This window comes from Mesocricetus auratus, unplaced genomic scaffold (assembly GCF_017639785.1).
Source record: "Mesocricetus auratus isolate SY011 unplaced genomic scaffold, BCM_Maur_2.0 Super-Scaffold_100031, whole genome shotgun sequence".
Taxonomy (NCBI): Eukaryota; Metazoa; Chordata; class Mammalia; order Rodentia; family Cricetidae; genus Mesocricetus; species Mesocricetus auratus.
Window position 1 is genome coordinate 14,260,236 of NW_024429212.1, and position 17,727 is coordinate 14,277,962.

At 50.0% G+C, this 17,727-nt stretch overlaps 1 protein-coding gene across 1 annotated transcript in view; it reads left to right on the forward strand.

The window, feature by feature from the left end:
- Window positions 1-17,727, forward strand: part of Flnb (filamin B) — a 134,033-nt gene that overhangs the window by 95,038 nt on the left and 21,268 nt on the right. The window contains 12 exon segments of the mRNA XM_005077369.4: window positions 1,563-1,686; window positions 2,115-2,271; window positions 3,193-3,382; window positions 5,031-5,278; window positions 8,679-8,717; window positions 9,483-9,585; window positions 10,361-10,501; window positions 12,991-13,119; window positions 13,926-14,099; window positions 15,346-15,504; window positions 16,454-16,657; window positions 17,486-17,638. Of these exon segments, the coding sequence (XP_005077426.1) occupies window positions 1,563-1,686; window positions 2,115-2,271; window positions 3,193-3,382; window positions 5,031-5,278; window positions 8,679-8,717; window positions 9,483-9,585; window positions 10,361-10,501; window positions 12,991-13,119; window positions 13,926-14,099; window positions 15,346-15,504; window positions 16,454-16,657; window positions 17,486-17,638 (1,821 nt within the window).

The window sequence follows — 17,727 nt, forward strand, 5'->3', positions numbered from 1 at the left end:
AGGGTTTGGAGGTGACCCATCCCTCTGAGGTGCTCAGCGTTGCTGTGGAATGGAATCTTGGGCAGGGATATAGCATTGTCCTTTTTCTCAACTCCCTGGAGAGAGGGTCTCTTAGGGAATGGGTTTTGTTGGCAGTTGGTCCACACTGCTGAAAACCTTGGAAGTAAGGTTTCGGTGACTAACGGGCCATCTGGGGACACCCCTGAAATACTGAAGCCTGCTGTTGCCATATTTCTTCCAGTATTTAACACATACCCTTCTTTCCATGTAAACTAGTATGCCTGATCCTTAAGTGGTCTAGATTTCTCCCCTTCTGTTCTCCCGGCGATGTGTTTGTGGCTTCCGGAAGTAGTGAGCTGAGGTTTTTCTGTGTTTGAAGGGAAACCTCCTTAGCCGAGTTCATCAGGAGGTTCTGCACTTTGAAGCTCAGGGCAGAAGCTGTCTGGGAGAATGAGGTCATGTGGGGGGGGCTTCCTTTAGGGAAGTCTCTGAGCTGGGGGGTTGGGGTGGGGGCTTTCTTTACATGGAGGACTTCTCACGTAACAGCCTTGTCATTCTAATTGACGCAGTGGACTCCCAGCACAATGCCTTGAAAGCTGTATCAGAGCTCTTTAAAGTTGACCCGAAGGTGGCCTTGAATGGACACAGGTTTGAAGGCCTTGATCTCTCATCAGCTGCTTTCAATTGTGTGACCTGGGTGCCTCCCGCTGGCCCCACCTCAAAAGCCGACTTGATTAACCTCCCCTGGCGCTGACTCCTCCTTGACCTCGTGTTCAGGGCTGGGAGTCTAGAGTCTTTTTTATTTTTTTTTAAGATTTATTTATCTATTATATATATACAGTGTTCTGCCTACATGCCAGAAGAAGGCACCAGGTTGAATTGTAGATGGCTTTGAGCCACCATGTGGTTGCTGGGAATTGAACTCAGGGCCCCGTGGAAGAGCAGTCAGTGCTCTTAACCTCTGAGCCACCTCTCCAGCCCAGGAGTCTAGAATCTTATCAACGTAATGCATGCCTCAATTAGACCTTAGTATACTCTAACCATCACCTGTAGCACCCTGTTGATGGCCCCCTTGTTCTTTGAGATTGGTATCCCCTACCTTCTCTGTAACTTTGTACCCTAGTATGTCGATGCTGCTGTGTTCTTTGTTGAAAGAAGGTCACAAGTCTTGATGGGACAGCCCATTGGTTACTTTTCTGCCGTGGAGGTTTCTTTTGGCGCTTTCTCTGCTATAAGATACAATTACCACACCAAAGCTGGCTAACCAGCTTGAAAGAATACGTAGCTATCTCCAGCAATGCACGGACAGTCTCCCTAATTGTACCCTGGGGCGGTATGGCAGGCAGAGTATCCTTGAACCACCGAAATCTAGAGGCGTCTCTTGTTGTCGATTCTGCTACTGTGACCCATGGGTCCTGCGATTATGGCCTGCTTGCCTCTGTGTTGCTCTTCAGTGGAAAGCAGCAGTTCTTGGGGACAGCCATGACCCTGTTTGGGGCGCAACTGGGGTGCAGTGAAGGGGAGTCCGGGTCGTCAGTCAGACCTCTCGTTTCTGTGCTCAGGTCTCGTGGAGCCTGTGAATGTGATGGATAATGGGGATGGCACGCACACGGTGACCTACACCCCCTCTCAGGAGGGGCCCTACATAGTCTCCGTTAAATATGCCGATGAAGAGATCCCTCGAAGGTGAGCATCTCAGCCTGCAGGCATGGGTGCAATCCCCCCTCAGACCTCTCCATCTGGTAACCACTGCTCCAGTGCCACCCTGCTCCCCCTGTCCCCACCCTGCTCCCCCCACCTCCACCCTACCCCCCGCCCCCCACCCTCCCCCCAGCCTTTCACTCACTTCTCATTTAGCAAATGTTATAGAACCTTTATACTCCACACAGTGTGGTACGATCCAGTAGGGGTCCACCCGTTCATCTGTCTTCAGTTCAGGGAAGCTAGGAGGGACTGTTGTAAGATGGCTTGTTCCTCATAGCCCTACATTTCCCACGGCCTTCTGGTCTTTCCCGCTCTCTTGCAGAGACCCTCCTTTCTTTGTAGAAGAGAGACCAGGTAGGGCAGGGCTGACCTGTGTCCCTATTGACCAGGGCTTCTGTGTGTTTGTCAAGTCCCTTCAAGGTCAAGGTCCTTCCCACATACGATGCCAGCAAAGTGACTGCCTCAGGGCCTGGCCTCAGTTCCTATGGAGTACCTGCCAGCCTGCCTGTGGAGTTCACGATTGATGCCAGGGATGCCGGGGAAGGCCTGCTTGCTGTCCAGATCACGGTAACTGTGGATGTTTTGTTGTTTATGACGGAGGGGAGTGGAGACAAACCTTATTACTAAGACATAATATCCTGGGTATGGGCTAAAAACAGGAGTTTAATGCCTGATTTCCACCCCAGTGCATATGTTTTGGGTTTTTTTTTTTTTTTTTTTTTTTTTACAATCAGTACCTCTGCTGCAAAACAAGGTGCTCATCCCTGTGAGAATCTGAGGAGATGGTGCCGGTGTGGTGCCGGTCATTCTGTGTTCTCTGTTGCTACATCTCTTCTTAAGCTAATTTTAAGTGTTTTTAATTGCCTGTTGGGTGGATTAGGGCTAAAATTCTGCATACCACAGAGCCTCTAACAAAGGGTGATCCTGTCTTGGAAACAAAGCCAGAGTTAAGCCACCTAGGTGTTGGATGGCTCACCAAGGAAGCAGCGTCTCTGACCTAGTGTCTGTCCCTAACGTCACCTCATGAACCACGAGCCTGCCAGAGCTCTGGTCTTCAGGGTTAGAAGGTGAACCAGGAAAGGAAGACAGAAGCAAGGAAAATGGCTCTCGTAGATGGATGATCTGTCTTATGAGAAGACCCTCCTCCCGTCTCACGGTCACATGGCTGTGTGGCAGATAACATGTGGAAGCTTGTATTCCGTGGTGCACCTAGCTAAGGAGGGATGTCCTGTCGGTAACGAAGGGGAAGGAGGACTAGCCGCCTGGCTTTTGCCATAACGTCCCTGTGGTTTATGTGATGCTCAGAAACTCCTTGACAGACGCCATCGTGGTATGATCTGTGGCTCTTTCCTTCCCCTACCCAAATGCTGCAGAAGAAGATTCCATCTGCTCCCACCTGTAGAGGTGCTAATCAGAGAGCGAGGTTTGCTCTGACCGCTGCCTGCATGTTGGTAGCAGCGTCCCAGATAGCATTGCTCTGATTCACAGGACCAAGAGGGAAGGCCTCAAAGAGCCACCGTGCATGACAGCAAAGACGGCACCTACGCCGTAACCTACATCCCTGATAAGACCGGACGCTACATGATCGGGGTCACTTACGGTGGGGACGACATTCCCCTTTCTCCTTACCGTATCCGGGCCACGCAGACCGGCGATGCCAGCAAGTGTCTGGCCACAGGTGAGTGCGGGATGGGGGTGGGGGGAGCATCAGGGTTTGGAGTGTGTGTCCTGGCCCTCTCTTGCCACCTCATAGCTGTGTGACCCGGGAGGTTGCTTAGGCTCTCTGAGCACCAGTCATACATACATACATAAAGTGAAGATCTTTCTAGGCGACGTGACATCACAGACTAAGGTTAAGGGCAGGCAGGGAAGATGCTGGGGCAGGGGAGTGCTTACACACTTTGGGGGGGGCAGTACCTGAGGACGCTCATGGAAACCGCCTTAAGAAGCAATATATTTCTATCTCTGAGCGTTGGGCTCATGTGTTCAGTACTCACCCAAGAGCATCAGCAATGGGGAAAGGATCTGGGATTTGCCTCCCAGGAATTCATGACTATTTTACCCTCCCTCACTTCAGCTTCTTAGACACGCCTGTTTGACTGTATGAGGGGTTGGATCTCAGTGCTGAACTCAGGCAGCCAGGCTGACATCAAGGGGTTGCAGGTTCTTTTACCCACTCAGCCGTCACACCAATCCAGTACGGTATTCTCCATTTAGAAAAAGCAAACACACGGGGTCCCACGTATCCCCGGCTTGCCTCATTCATTGGGTAGTTGAGGACACTGCCAAATGCTAATCCTCCCGCGCCCGCCTCCCAAGAGCCGGGATTCTGTGCACACATCCGCACGCCTAGTTTTGTGCAACTCCTACAGCTCGGTGCTGCTGCTTTCGCAGATGTTAAAGCATGAAGCCTGGGCTGGTGAGACGGCTCAGAGAGTAAGGATGCTGGCCAACGAACCTGCTAACCTGAGTTCAACCCCCAGAGCCCAGATAGCGAAAGGAAAGAATTGTCACACAGATTGTCCTCCAATCTCCACACAGAGCCCACAACTGCCCACGTGCTTGCACATGGACGCACACGCGCACACACACACACACACACACACTTAAACACACACACACAAAGTACCAATCAAGTGATCACTGGGGGGAAAAAATGCACGAGTCACTGACTCAGGTAAATCATTTACACATCACAATAAAAGGAAGTCCAGTGTAGCCTTCCCTGGGTGGCCTGCCCTCTGATCGCATCATGCTCTCTTTGGCCCTTTTGGTCCCATCCGTGGCAGAAACTGGAGACCACCGGCCAGACCGCCACTCTGGTGTATGCATCAATCTCTAACTACCGCGCCCTCTCCCGGCTCTCGGGCAGTGATGCTTTTTGTGGTCGGGTGGTGCCTCTTGGTCTCAACTCTTGACAGCTCCTCTCTGCCACTGCGAGAGCAGCTTTCCCAGCACTGTGAGAGCAGCTTCCCTAGCACCGCGAGAGCAGCTTCCCAGCGCTCCCCTAGCCCTTCTACACTTTGTACATCTTGAACAGTGAGCTTTCCTTTCCCACTTTACTATGCCTTTTGCAAATCGGAGTCAGAAAGACAGGCTGACTGACTGGCCATTTGGGGAGAGGTTGCAAAGCCAAGGGCGTGTTTGGCCAGACTTTCCTTTGAGCGGTATCCTCCCCAATAGTGCCCTTCTGCAGCAGGTGAAGGCTTGACCTTCACAGACACGGAGGGCACAACATAGCGTGACCGGTTCTGAGGTCATGTGACCCGACCCGAGGGCAGCAGTCACAGCCAATGATTTGATTTTCTTCTGACCTTTTTCTGCAGGTCCCGGTATTGCACCCGTTGTGAAAACTGGCGAGGAGGTGGGCTTCGTCGTGGACGCCAAGACTGCTGGGAAGGGGAAGGTGACCTGCACGATTCTGACCCCAGACGGCACTGAGGCTGAGGCTGATGTCATCGAAAATGAAGATGGGACCTATGACATTTTCTACACTGCTGCCAAGCCAGGCACCTATGTGATCTATGTGCGCTTCGGTGGCGTTGATATTCCCAATAGCCCCTTCACGGTCATGGTAAGCAAAGTCCCTTCTCCTGAGCCCACAGTCACTAGCAGATACCGTAAAAGCCGCCATTTGTTTAACCATTAGGCCATCTTTCCTGATGGCTTTGACCCTAGGTATAATCTCTGGAAATGCCAATTTGGGGGGAAAATATCTTTGGTCATGGAGGCATCAGTCTTGCCAAGGGAGTTAGCAATGCCCTTGTCTAAGCTAGCTTAGCTTTACAGGAAAAAAAAAAAAAGGAAAACAGTCAAGACAGTGCATGTCCCTCCCCCCGCATCCGCGAAGTGGAGGAGTAGGGTGCTCATTTTCTCTTGTCTACACGCTTGACTCTGAGACCTCAAGATGTGGAGTTCCTCCGGTTGTGCTTGGGTGAGATTCAAAAGGGGGAAACGTCTTTTCTTTCAAAGCCAGGAAGACCAGGAATAGGAGAGGGCCGCTGTGCGAGCATTCAGGTTAACAACTGAAAACTAAAGGCTTCCAGTTCTTGGTCCCTTTGGATCCTCTCCATTGCTGAGGTCCTTCCACCAAGAGCATGGGAGAACCATAGCAGAACCACCGCCACCTGAGCCTCAGGAACAGGCTTTGTTTGCCCTGTTAAAATGGTATAGACAGATACCACGTGCTATAGGGAACTCCAACCACTGCCTAAGAAGTGCTTTCCGGTCATTTCGTGTTATACAGCCGTGGAGAAGGGTTTAAAATAGTGTGCTTCAAACAGAGAGGCCCGGGGGCTCTGTTCCCATCTATGATCTGTTGTAGCTTTTCTCTTCTCCCTCTGTGTTTAGTTATTAACATCCCGCCAGAGGTCTTTCATATCTCAAAGCTCTTTCATATCTCAAATATGTAAACACTTGTCAGCTTTGGACACTGTCCATTTGAGAGTGTTTTTCTTCTCTGGAGGAGAAAAGATTGCAATGAGAATGCACGTGCTAGTTACAAAAGTGTTCCAGTCATCGTTTCTTTTTTTTTTTTTTTTTTTTTTTTTTTTGGTTTTTACGAGACAGGGTTTCTCTGTATTGTTTTGGAGGCTATCCGTCCAGCCCGGCCTCGAACTCACAGAGATCCGCCTGCCTCTGCCTCCCGAGTGCTGGAATTAAAGGCGTGCGCCACCACCGCCCGGCTCCAGTCATCGTTTCTAAGACACTGTTTTTAATCCCATGGTAGATAACGATCTTGTTATTTAGACTCGGGTGGGGCACAAGAGCAGCAGCCCCTCCCCCCCAGGCAGAGGTCCTGATGCTGCTGCAATGGGCCTGGCGATGAGAGACCCCAGATGCTGAGGGGTCTAAGTGAGAAAGTCGAGATAGAAATTTAGAGACCGCATTAGCAGGTGACTCAGAGGCCTGGAGTGGAGGCTTCCAAACTCATTAGAAATGAGCATCCCTTAAGCCCTAAGTTCTCCCAGCCCGAGGGTGTCTAGTGGCCACTCACTGCAGCCCCTTCACTGGGTAGATTCTTTTCCTCCCTCTGTAGGCTCAAGGCTGGGAGACACCTGACGCCACACTGGTAGCAAATGGCCTCAGGGAGACCACGGCCCGGTCAGTGACAAGTTCTTTTGTGAGCCCCCCCCCACCCCCCCCCCCCCACCCCCACCCCCCACCCCCGTTTAGTCACCACTGAGAAGTTCTAAATTGCAAGGCTCTGTCTATAGCCTTGAAAGGCCTCACTGTTGGTTTTGAGTAGATCTCCATCAGGACTGGCCCTACAGGCAAATCTGGGTGTCAGCAAAGCCCTTTCTGCAGGTGGCAGCTTCTTTGCTCCTTGTTATGGCTGAGGAGGGCTTCCCTGTTGGGTCCATTGGACCAGAATCGTGAAGCTGACCGTTTTTTTAAAAAATGAATACCCTAAAACTTTAAGATGTTAATTATTGGGGTTCGGCAGTTAAGAGCACTGACTGCTCTTCCGGAGGACCTGAGTTCAATTCTCAGCACCCACATGGCAGCTCACAACTGTCTGTCACTCCTCAGTTGTCCTCAGAGACGGGCATGCAGGCAAAAACATGCACATAAAACAAATCATCTTTTTAAAAAAAAATCTAAGAAACAAGTTAAACCCTCCACATTAAAATAATAACAACAATAATAATAAACCACTGTATTAATGATTTAAAACATTTCTCAAGCTAGGAAAATGGTTCAGTGTATAAAGCAAGTGTTGGCCTGAGATCAGATTCACAGCATTCATAAAAATCTGGACGTGATAGCACACACCTGTCACTGAAAGGCAGAAACAGGAAAATCCTGGAAAAATAAACAACTAGTCTAGCCAATCAGTGAGCCTGAAGTTTAGTGAAAGAGCAGTGCCCAATTACAAAACCCAGCTGGAGGGGCTGGAGGGATGGCTCAGTGGTTAAGAGTACTTGCTGCTCTTGTGGGGACCTGAGTTTGGTTCCCAGAACCACAACCTTCCATACCCGCCGTCTCATCTCTGCTGGCACCAGACACACATGGAATACGTGTGTGCATGTATGTATGTATGCATGCATGTATGCGTGTGTGTATGTATGTATGCGTGTATGTATGTGTGCATGTGTGTATGCATGCATGTGTGTATGTATGTGTGTATGTATGCATGTGTATATGTATGTGTGCATATATGCATGTATGTATGTGTAGACGAAACACTCATCACGACAAATAAACAGATCTAAAGCTAGAACATAAGATAGAAAGCAACAGGAGAGTCATGTGTGGAGCTCTGACTTCTACACAATGCACATGTATGTTCACAAGAACACACAACACACACACACACATACACCACACAAAGTAAAGCAAAACCTCAAGTAAAAGAGCAAAAAACCCACTTCCTTTAGCTCCATGCCAGGGTGATTACTGTGAGTTTTCTCTATTTACACAGTGGACACGTGAGTTTCGTGCAAGGGATCGTAACGTGTCGCTTCACTCGGGCTGACGTGGGTACCCTTGCACAGTAATTGTCAGGCTTCACTCGCTGCTCCCCCTGGCCAATCTGGCCAATGGCTACACAGCTTGCCTCAGCCTGTGGTGACGCCGCGTGTGGCTCTCGCACACAGTGACTCACTCACGAGTTGTGGGTCCAAAGGACAAGTGCCCGTGACAGCTGTGGAGGGGACGGACAACGCCCTTTCTGAAAGGGCGGAAAGAATGTATTGTTCACACAGGGTATGGTGGCACAGGCCTGTATCCCAGCACTTAGGAGGTGGGGGATAGGGAACCGGCCGTTCAAGGCCATCCTTGGGTACATGGAGAGTTTGAGACCAGCCTGGGCTACATGAGATCCTGTCTCAAAAAAAAAAAAAAAAATCACTCCTCAGTAACAGACACCTGCTGGGTGAGTGGGGACGGGGTTAGAGTTCAGGCGGTAGGATCTTGGGTAACAACATCCCTCTGGTGTGATCCCCACTTAACCTCCATTTGCCACCGACTAGGCCACCGATGGGGAAGTCACAGCCGTGGAGAAGGCGCCGGTAAATGCATGTCCCCCTGGATTCAGGCCCTGGGTACACTTTGGTTTTCATTCTCCCCTTTTTTTTGCGTTTCTGGGTCGACTCAACCTTCATTTTAGAAAAGCTGCTGCCTGCTTGTGGGAATCGCTTAAGTCCCCTGGTGGTGTCCTGGCTGTTGGTGTGTGTCCCCACTGATCATCCCCATCACCACAATCCCACTGTCTCTGTAAGACCCACCTCCGTGTCACCACCCGCTCCCCACGAATCGCCAGCCATCGTGTCTGTGATCATGCTGGGGCAGTGCCCCCCCTCCCGTGTTTAAATAACGAGATGGATGGATGGCTGTTGGCAGAGCCCCTACTGACTCCAAGCTACCTCTTGTGCACCTGGTTTCTGTTGGGGGCAAAGTCACCCGCTACCACTTTGCGCCACTTAAAACACACCTTCTTTTCCAGGCCACAAGCAACTAAACCTTCCCAGGCGGAGCCTCTTGGGACACAGACATTGCTCTCTCTCTCCCTTTTCCGATTTCCCGTGGGCGACACAGGGGATTCTACAAGCACACTCTTAGAGAAAGCAGTTCCTAGCAAATGACCCATCAGTGGGGCGTCTCCAACCCTTTTTCTAACTCCGCCCCGTCAGACAAAGCCCATAAATACACTGATGACCACACCCTCCATATTTTAGCCTTGTCGCCTTGTAGAATTCCCAGTGGCTCTGCCCCTGTAGCTCCAAAGTCCACACTGCTGGGGATTTCACTTAGTGACTAGTGTCTCCTGTTTTTAGGTGACTGAGGAGGCCTATGTCCCAGTGAGTGACATGAACGGCCTAGGCTTTAAGCCCTTTGACTTGGTGATCCCGTTTGCCGTCAGGAAAGGAGAAATTACAGGTAATCCCCTGTGAGAGTTGCCTTCTCTTCCTCTGTTGCACCCGCAGCCCAAAACCGCGCCGGGGGTGTGGCTCTCCCGGACTTCAGCCCAGAGACCGAGGAATGCCTTTCTCTGAAGAGGTGGTTCCTTTATAGCTTGCATTGCCTTCGTGAAGAAACTTGTGTTTCTCCTCGGGGTGGGAACTTCTTTGTTTAGATCACACCACTGCCAGGTTTCTGTGCCCCCCCCCACCTCCCTTCTCTTAATCCACTCACTGTTCCAAATAACAGCCTGAAACACTGAGGTCTGTCTTACGAGTTCCTTTCCGGACGCCCAGCCTCTCTCTCATTCCTGCCTCTCCTGTTCCTTTATGGTCTTCTCAGATCCTCTTTGCACTTCTAATTTGCCTAAACGGAGATGCCCTTCGTTTATTTATGAGTTAGTTGCCTCCCGTTTTTTTGTTTTGTTTTTTTCTTCATGGACCCCAAGCGGGGAAAGCCGTACAAATCAAGTCTCAGTGTTTCCCCCATGGTTCTTGGATGTTTCAAGCAGCACAGGCGTGCTGGGGTCCAAGAACCTTTGTAGTGAAGATATCTGTGTGTGTGTGTGTGTGTGTGTGTGTGTGTGTGTGTGTGTGTGTGTGTGTGTTACATCTGCTTCGTGGGGAAAGATCACCAGTGTGTGTGTGTGTGTGTGTGTGTGTGTGTGTGTGTGTGTGTGTGTGTGTGTGTTACATCTGCTTCGTGGGGAAAGATCACCAGTGACCCACCCCCCCACTGCCCTGTGTCCCTCCAGGAGAGGTGCATATGCCTTCTGGGAAGAAAGCTACTCCTGAGATCGTGGACAACAAAGACGGCACAGTCACTGTCAGATACGCCCCGACCGAGGTCGGCCTCCATGGCATGCACATCAAGTACCTGGGCAGTCACATCCCTGGTAAGTGACCCACGGCACACCCCTAGCCTCTCGGACGCCTGGGGACCTGAGGAGCTCTCCGTGGGCAGACCCAGAAATGTCTGCCAGGTCGGCCTGAGAGTCTGCTTCCTGAAGAGAGAGAGGATACGGCTCAGTGCCCTGGGTCATGGGCAGGGCCGTTTGGCTCTGGGCGTTTGTCTTCCCAACTGTGTTGAGTGTGGCCAGAGATCAAACACAAGGCAGGCGCAGGAAGTGAGAGTCTGTGGCCTGGCTCGCAAACCCTGTGGGGTGTGGGACTTAGCACAGGGATACGTCCTATGATACGGGGTTGGGGGGTGTTAGAAGAGGCAGATGGCCCCCTAGTAGCTCCTTACTGGGGACTAGTTGGTGTTTCCTGGCCGTCACCCGGCACAGTGTTAGTCATCTTCATTTTGCTCTTTGTGATCACTTAAATATCTTCTAATTTAATATTCTGAGTAGGTAACGTCTTCCATACCTATAAACCTCCACCCGCCTTCTCCTTATGACTATCAGTGAATTTTATGTCCAAATTTAGAAAAATTTCAAGACCACGTGCAAGTAAGAATACACGTTTTAGCCAGACGGTGGTGGTGGTGCAGGCAGAGGCAGGAGAATCTCTTGAGTTTGAGGGCTACTCTGGTTTACAGGGCAAGTTCCAGGACAGCCAGGGCTACACAGAGAAACCCTGTCTCGAAGAAAAGGAGACAGTTTTTTTTTTTTTTTTTTTTTTTTTTTTGGTTTTTCGAGACAGGGTTTCTCTGCATTGTTTTGGAGGCTGTTCTGGAACTCGCTCTGTAGACCAGGCTAGCCTCGAACTCACAGAGATCTGCCTGCCTCTGCCTCCCGAGTGCTGGGATTAAAGGCATGCGCCACCACCACCTGGCTGGAGACAGATTTTTTTAAGCATAGCCCTCTTTTACCGGAACTCCAGTGCCCTCCCATGGAATGTTCTTGCCTTTCTCTGACAGCATGTCCCGGGACCCTGCGCGGGTCTGTGGGGTGGTGCCACGGTCTTTACACTAACTCCCCCTCATCTAGATGAGCCACTGTGTGTGCTTCCCCACTGGGAAACACTTCAGCTCTTCCCACCATTGCTGTCACCACCCTTGGTGACACTCTTGGTGCACCTGTGGGACTTGGAGCTCTGGCATTTGGAAAGCTCCTGCCATTCCACAGCCTTGCCCAGTGGAGTCGGCTTGGCAGTTGCTTCTTTGCCAGCCTGGTAGTTTTGAAATGCATGGTGTCTTGGTGTTCTTGTTTGTTTGTTTGTTTTCCAGTAAAAGACATTGAGAAAACTTTCCATGTATTTAAGTGTTGTTTCTAATTTTTTCCTCTGTGGACTGAATCTTCATATTCTTTGTCTGTTTTCCCATGGAGGAATTATGCTTCTGAGGTAGGAGTTTGCCACATGCTTTAATTTATTTTCATAAGTATGCACGATAATACTTGGTTAAGGCGAAAAATTTTTTTTCTATTTATATATACTAATGGCATAGATACGGAGTTTAAAGACCAGTCACTTCTCAAGCTTACAGGCGGGCATTAAATGTCTGTAAACTCACTTCAAGAGACTGAGGCCAGCCTGGGCTAAACAATAAATAAGACTATCTAAAACAGCAACAGACTTTTCTAGGTCCTCACCCTTTCTCTCCATTGCCAGTGTGAGTGTCTTTTCAGAGGCTTTCCTGTGTACCTACTAGCACACGTGCATTTATTCTGTTAAAAGAATGGCTCCGTTCTTTTCTGTTACCATGTGTGTGCATGCTACGTGTACGAATGGACCCCCCCCTCCCATGCCAAGGTACGCATGCGGAAGCCAGATGAAAATTTTGTAGTGTTAATTCTCTCTTTACACCTTTGCATTAGTTCTAGGGATCACATTTGAGTTACTAGGTTTACACAAGTTATTTGGGTTGTTTTCTGCTTTGTTTTTTGGGTTTTTTTTTTTTTCCCCTCTGCTAAACCATAGCTCCAGCCCCTCTGGAATAATATCAGTGCTGTGTGTAAAGACAGTTTGCTTTGTCTCTATCTTAATGGTTAACCTGTCAAGTTCATACACATGGACTCTTTAATGTTCTCTGGGTTGATCAACCCCATTTTTAGATGCTAAAGTCTCTTGGTTTGCACGTGAGTCCTAGGAATCAAAGAGCATTAATAGGAAGGAGAGCGGCAGTGGGCAGAGAGGGCCATGTGGGTCCATTCTTCAAGATGACTTTCCTAGGTCGGGAGGTCTTACATTTTGAATGGCATGACAAATGGCCTTTGCTCTAGTAAGCAGCTCCCACCTCCACGTGATACAGATGCCTCTTTCTCATTTGCCAAACTGAGATGGAAATCTCCTCCGTCAGCTGCCATACCCCCCATCTGGTGTGGGACAGCCTCAGGGGGGTGACAGACCTGCCTGCTCAGAAGTGAACGTCAAGGTGTTGCCTGTTGTCCGTTGAACGCTTATTGTTTCCCAATTTTGTTTTTGTCCTTGGCTAATGCAGAGAGCCCTCTCCAGTTCTACGTGAACTACCCCAACAGTGGGACTGTTTCTGCTTATGGTCCGGGCCTTGTCTATGGAGTAGCCAACAAAACTGCCACGTTCACCATCGTCACCGAGGATGCAGGAGAAGGTACGCATGGGTTATATGTGTATGCACTGGTAGCGTTCCATTTGAAGAACATGATAATGAACATGATTGAAGCATGCTGGGCGTGGCGGCCCACACGTAGTCCCCGACACCACTCAGGGGACTGACGTGGGGGTATCACTTGAGAGACAGAGAGACAGACAGAGACAGGGAGACAGAGGGACAGACCTCATCTCAAAAGAAAGAAATCGTATTATATGGTAGCATTTGTCTCATTATTTTCTCTCATATAAAACTCCATCTCCTCCCAAAACAGAAATGTTTGAATTCTTATGATCTGAATAGAATCAGATTTGAATTTTCAACTATTTCTTGTGACCCACTGAGAATTCAAGTGGGCTTTTGGTTGAAAATGGTTTTACTTTTGTTCATTTTGCTCATTAGTCCTTTGGACATCCCACGAATTATTTAGCTGTACATTCTTTGCTGAAGTGTTCTTGCCAACCATAGTATTCACAGATTCCTAAGCCACAGTTCTGATGGTGGCATCCACCCTGACCGCTGTGACGGTCTGTGTTAGCCCATGCTGTGTATGTCTGATGCATAGCACCCAGGCTCATCCTTACTTCTCAGATCCTGGAGAGCTGGGATTGTTTAAGCAGGGGGAGCAGGTGCGGTTCGCAGTGGTGTATTTTCCCGGTGGGCCTTCCCTGCAGATTGCTCTGTTTCGATACTCACATGGGGTGTGTCAGTCCTCTGTCCCCAATGTCAGAGCCCCCGTATGTATTATCCCCATGGAAACAAGGAGACTCTTTTCCAACTGCCTCCTTCTGTGCTTCCGCTCACAGGTGGTCTGGATTTGGCTATTGAAGGACCCTCAAAAGCAGAGATCAGCTGCATTGACAACAAAGACGGGACATGTACCGTGACCTACTTGCCCACGCTGCCAGGCGACTACAGTATCCTGGTCAAGTACAACGACAAGCACATCCCTGGCAGCCCCTTCACTGCCAAGATCACAGGTAGGGAGCATTATCCAGCCTAGATCACAGGTAGGGAGCGTTGTCCAGCCTAGATCACAGGTAAGGAGCGTTATCCAGCCAACGGGAACGTCTCGTGGGAGGCTGACCTGTGCCTGACTCACCCTCTCTCATCAGCCTGGAATGGCAAGCTCATCACTTGGGTGTCACAGACATGCTCAGGCTGCCTAAATTCCCCCCTTTTCTCGTAATGAAGAGAAAATAGTGCTGGGCGTTGGTGGCGCACGCCTTTAATCCCAGCACTTGGGAGGCAGAGGCAGGCGGATCTCAGTAAGTTCGAGGCCAGCTTGGTCTACAAAGTGAGTTTCTAGGACTATTGTACAGAGAAACCCTGTCCCCAAAAAACCCCAACAAAACAAAACTAAGCTCAACTAAAAACAAAAAGTCAAGCAAAACAAACAAAGGGGGTGGAATCTCAAAACAGGCTTAATGTGCATTTTCCTGCTATCTAAAGATACTGAGCAATTTTTAAAAAATATTTATTAACCACTTATATTTCTTTTGAGAATTGTTATTAACCAATATATTTATTTTTTTATTTTTACTGTTTAATGTCTTGCAGTTCTTTGTATATTATGCATATTAATTACCTTATGTGTATTTTGATAGGTTTTTCCCCCCAATTCTATAGATTGTCTCTTCACTTTTCACTCTGGCATTTTATTTGCTGTGCAGAAGCTGCTTAATTCATGCAACCCCATTTGTCATTTTGGGGGCGATTTCCCATACTATTGGAATCCTTTTTTAAAAGTGTTTTCCTATTTCTTCCTGCAGTCCCCAAGTTTCACCTTGAGGTCTTTGATGAGAGTAAGAGATAGATACTTAGTTTCGTTCTTCTGCCTGTCAAAGATTCCTTTAAAAAGTCAGTTGGCTGCCGGGCATTGGTGGCGCAAGCCTTTAATCCCAGCACTCTGGAGGCAGAGACAGGTAGATCTCTGTGAGTTCAAGGCCAGCCTGGTCTACAGCGCAAGTTCCAGGACAGCCTCCAAAACAATACAGAGAAACCCTGTCTCGAAAAGAAAAAAAAAGTCAGTTGGTGAATATTTGCATCTCAGGTTCCTTCCAGCTTCTTCTCTTCCCTTGAACCAGTCAGAACCACCCCCTGATCCTTAATGCTCATTGTCACATTGTCACTTAGCTGGTACCTCAGTGCTGTGTAGACTGTGCGCCCTGGACAGCTGGAGCTAAGCTAGCACAGGTGATCGGAGCTGTTTTGGCTTCTTTTCAGACGATAGCAGACGCTGCTCACAAGTGAAGCTGGGGTCGGCTGCCGACTTCCTTCTGGACATCAGCGAGACTGACCTCAGCACGCTGACAGCCAGTATCAAGGCCCCATCTGGACGCGACGAGCCCTGTCTACTGAAGAGGCTGCCCAACAACCACATTGGTGAGCTTTGGACTGCCTTCGTGGTGAGGGGGAAGCAGGGACTCCTCACTCCTCAGTAAGCCTGCCTCGCAAGTGTGCGCCTCCGTTGGCAACCCTGGGTCCTGGGCTGTTGCCAAGTAAGGAAGTCCTGTTGCTGATTTTGAGACTGTACCGTCGTGTTGGTTACTTCTCTCGCTGCCGTGGCAAGACACCCAACACAAGTGGCTTAAGAAAGGAAAGGTCTATTTTGGCGCACAGTTCCGTGATACAGACCAGTCGTGGTGGGGTGACAAATGGAGACAGAGCAAAACAGCTTGCCGCATGGTATCCTTGTTAGGTTTCCTACTGCAGCTCTTGTAAAGGAAAGCGTTTAATTGTGGTGGCCCGATCGCAGTTGAGAGGCTCAGTCTGTGATCGTAGTGGCAAGGCAGCGTGCAGGCAGACATGGCGTTGGAGGAGGAGCTGAGAGTTCTACGTCTTGACTCGGGCCGCAGGAAGTGGTCTGAGACACTGGGTGTGGCTTGAGCATGTATATATACAAGACCTGAAAGCCCGCCTCCACGGTGACATGCTTCCTCCAACAAGACCACACCTACTCCAACAAGGTCACACCTCCTAGTAGTGCCGCTCCCTTTGGGGGTCATTTCCTTTCTAACCTCCACGGTGGCGTCTGCAGTCGGGAAGCAGAGACAGATGAACAACGCTGGCGCTCAGCTCGACTTAACCTTTACACGATCCAGAGCCCCAGCGCATGGAGTGCTGCTGCTGCCAGCGTTGTGTTTGGCTCTTCTCACCTCAGTTAACCTAATTTAGAAACGCCCTCAACAGACACACGTAGGGTCTTTCCCCTAGATACAGCCAGGTTAACCGCGAACGCATTCTCTGTCATGAGCATTCGCCTCCCCGACTTCTCCTCCGTCCTCTCTCCACCTCCGCTCACACGCCTATGTCCACCTATATCCTGGTCCAGGCATCTCCTTCATTCCTCGAGAGGTGGGCGAACATCTGGTCAGCATCAAGAAGAATGGCAACCACGTGGCCAACAGCCCTGTATCCATTATGGTGGTCCAGTCTGAAATTGGCGATGCACGCCGTGCCAAAGTCTACGGCCGAGGCCTGTCAGAAGGGCGGACTTTTGAGATGTCTGAATTCATCGTGGACACAAGAGATGCAGGTCTGTGGGGTGGTTTCTTGGGCAATGCTTGGAGCCTGTGGCAACTGGTTCATCTTTTCACACTGCAGCCGCTGAAGGCTTATCTCTGAACCTTCAGCCCCCGAAGATTCCACCTGAATAACCAGAATGGGAATTTGTTTCACAGAGAAAAGGCTGAGACACGTGAGGATTGTAACCCCGTCTGTTTCTAAGATCCAAACCCAGGTCCCTGTTCAGTTACGTGTGCGGCGGCGACATTGTTTCAGCTCCCGGGGTCTCCTCCTCAGCAGAGGGTGTTGGGCTAGTTGAGCAGTGCTTAGGGCAGAATAAGGCACACCACTCCCCTCGTCCCTCTTGGAGATGCTTTGACCTAGGCTTGCCTCTCAAGCCGTACCGCACCCCCCATGCCTTCCTCCTCTTCTGTCTTCTTGAGTGGCAGTGGCAGTGTCAAAGTTAGAATCCCAGGAAATTTCCTGCGCCACTGGATGCTGACTGTTGAGGTTCCATGCCGTTCCACTGTTGGGTCTGCTGACATGGTCGATGGAGCTGTTTGCTGTTTGAAAATTCAGATAGCCCCTTGAGACAGTACTGGCGCTTATTGAGGGGCGTATGGTTGCTTGGACACATGTTCCAATGGGACGTTGATGAGTACCTTCAAGGAAAGTGTTGCCTTAAAGCCGCGGTCCGCGGGTTACCGTGCTAAAGCCTTTAGCTTGCTCCTTTGCTACAGGCTCCCCAAGCCGGATGCTCTCTGCTCCGTGGAGTTTCTTCCAATGTCAAGGGTTAGTTATGTCTTCCGCGTTCATCACACTCTCCGGAGTTGTATTAGAACAGGCTGCTGTGTTGTAGGTTACGGCGGCATATCCTTGGCAGTGGAAGGACCCAGCAAAGTGGACATCCAGACCGAGGACCTGGAGGACGGTACCTGCAAGGTGTCCTACTTCCCCACTGTGCCCGGGGTCTACATCGTCTCCACCAAATTTGCCGACGAGCATGTGCCGGGTATGAGACTTCTGTGACGTTTAGGCTTTTGTAGTAAACGCCATCCGTGCCCTGCCAGGGCTGCTCACAGGGGGCCCTCTGGGTCTTGC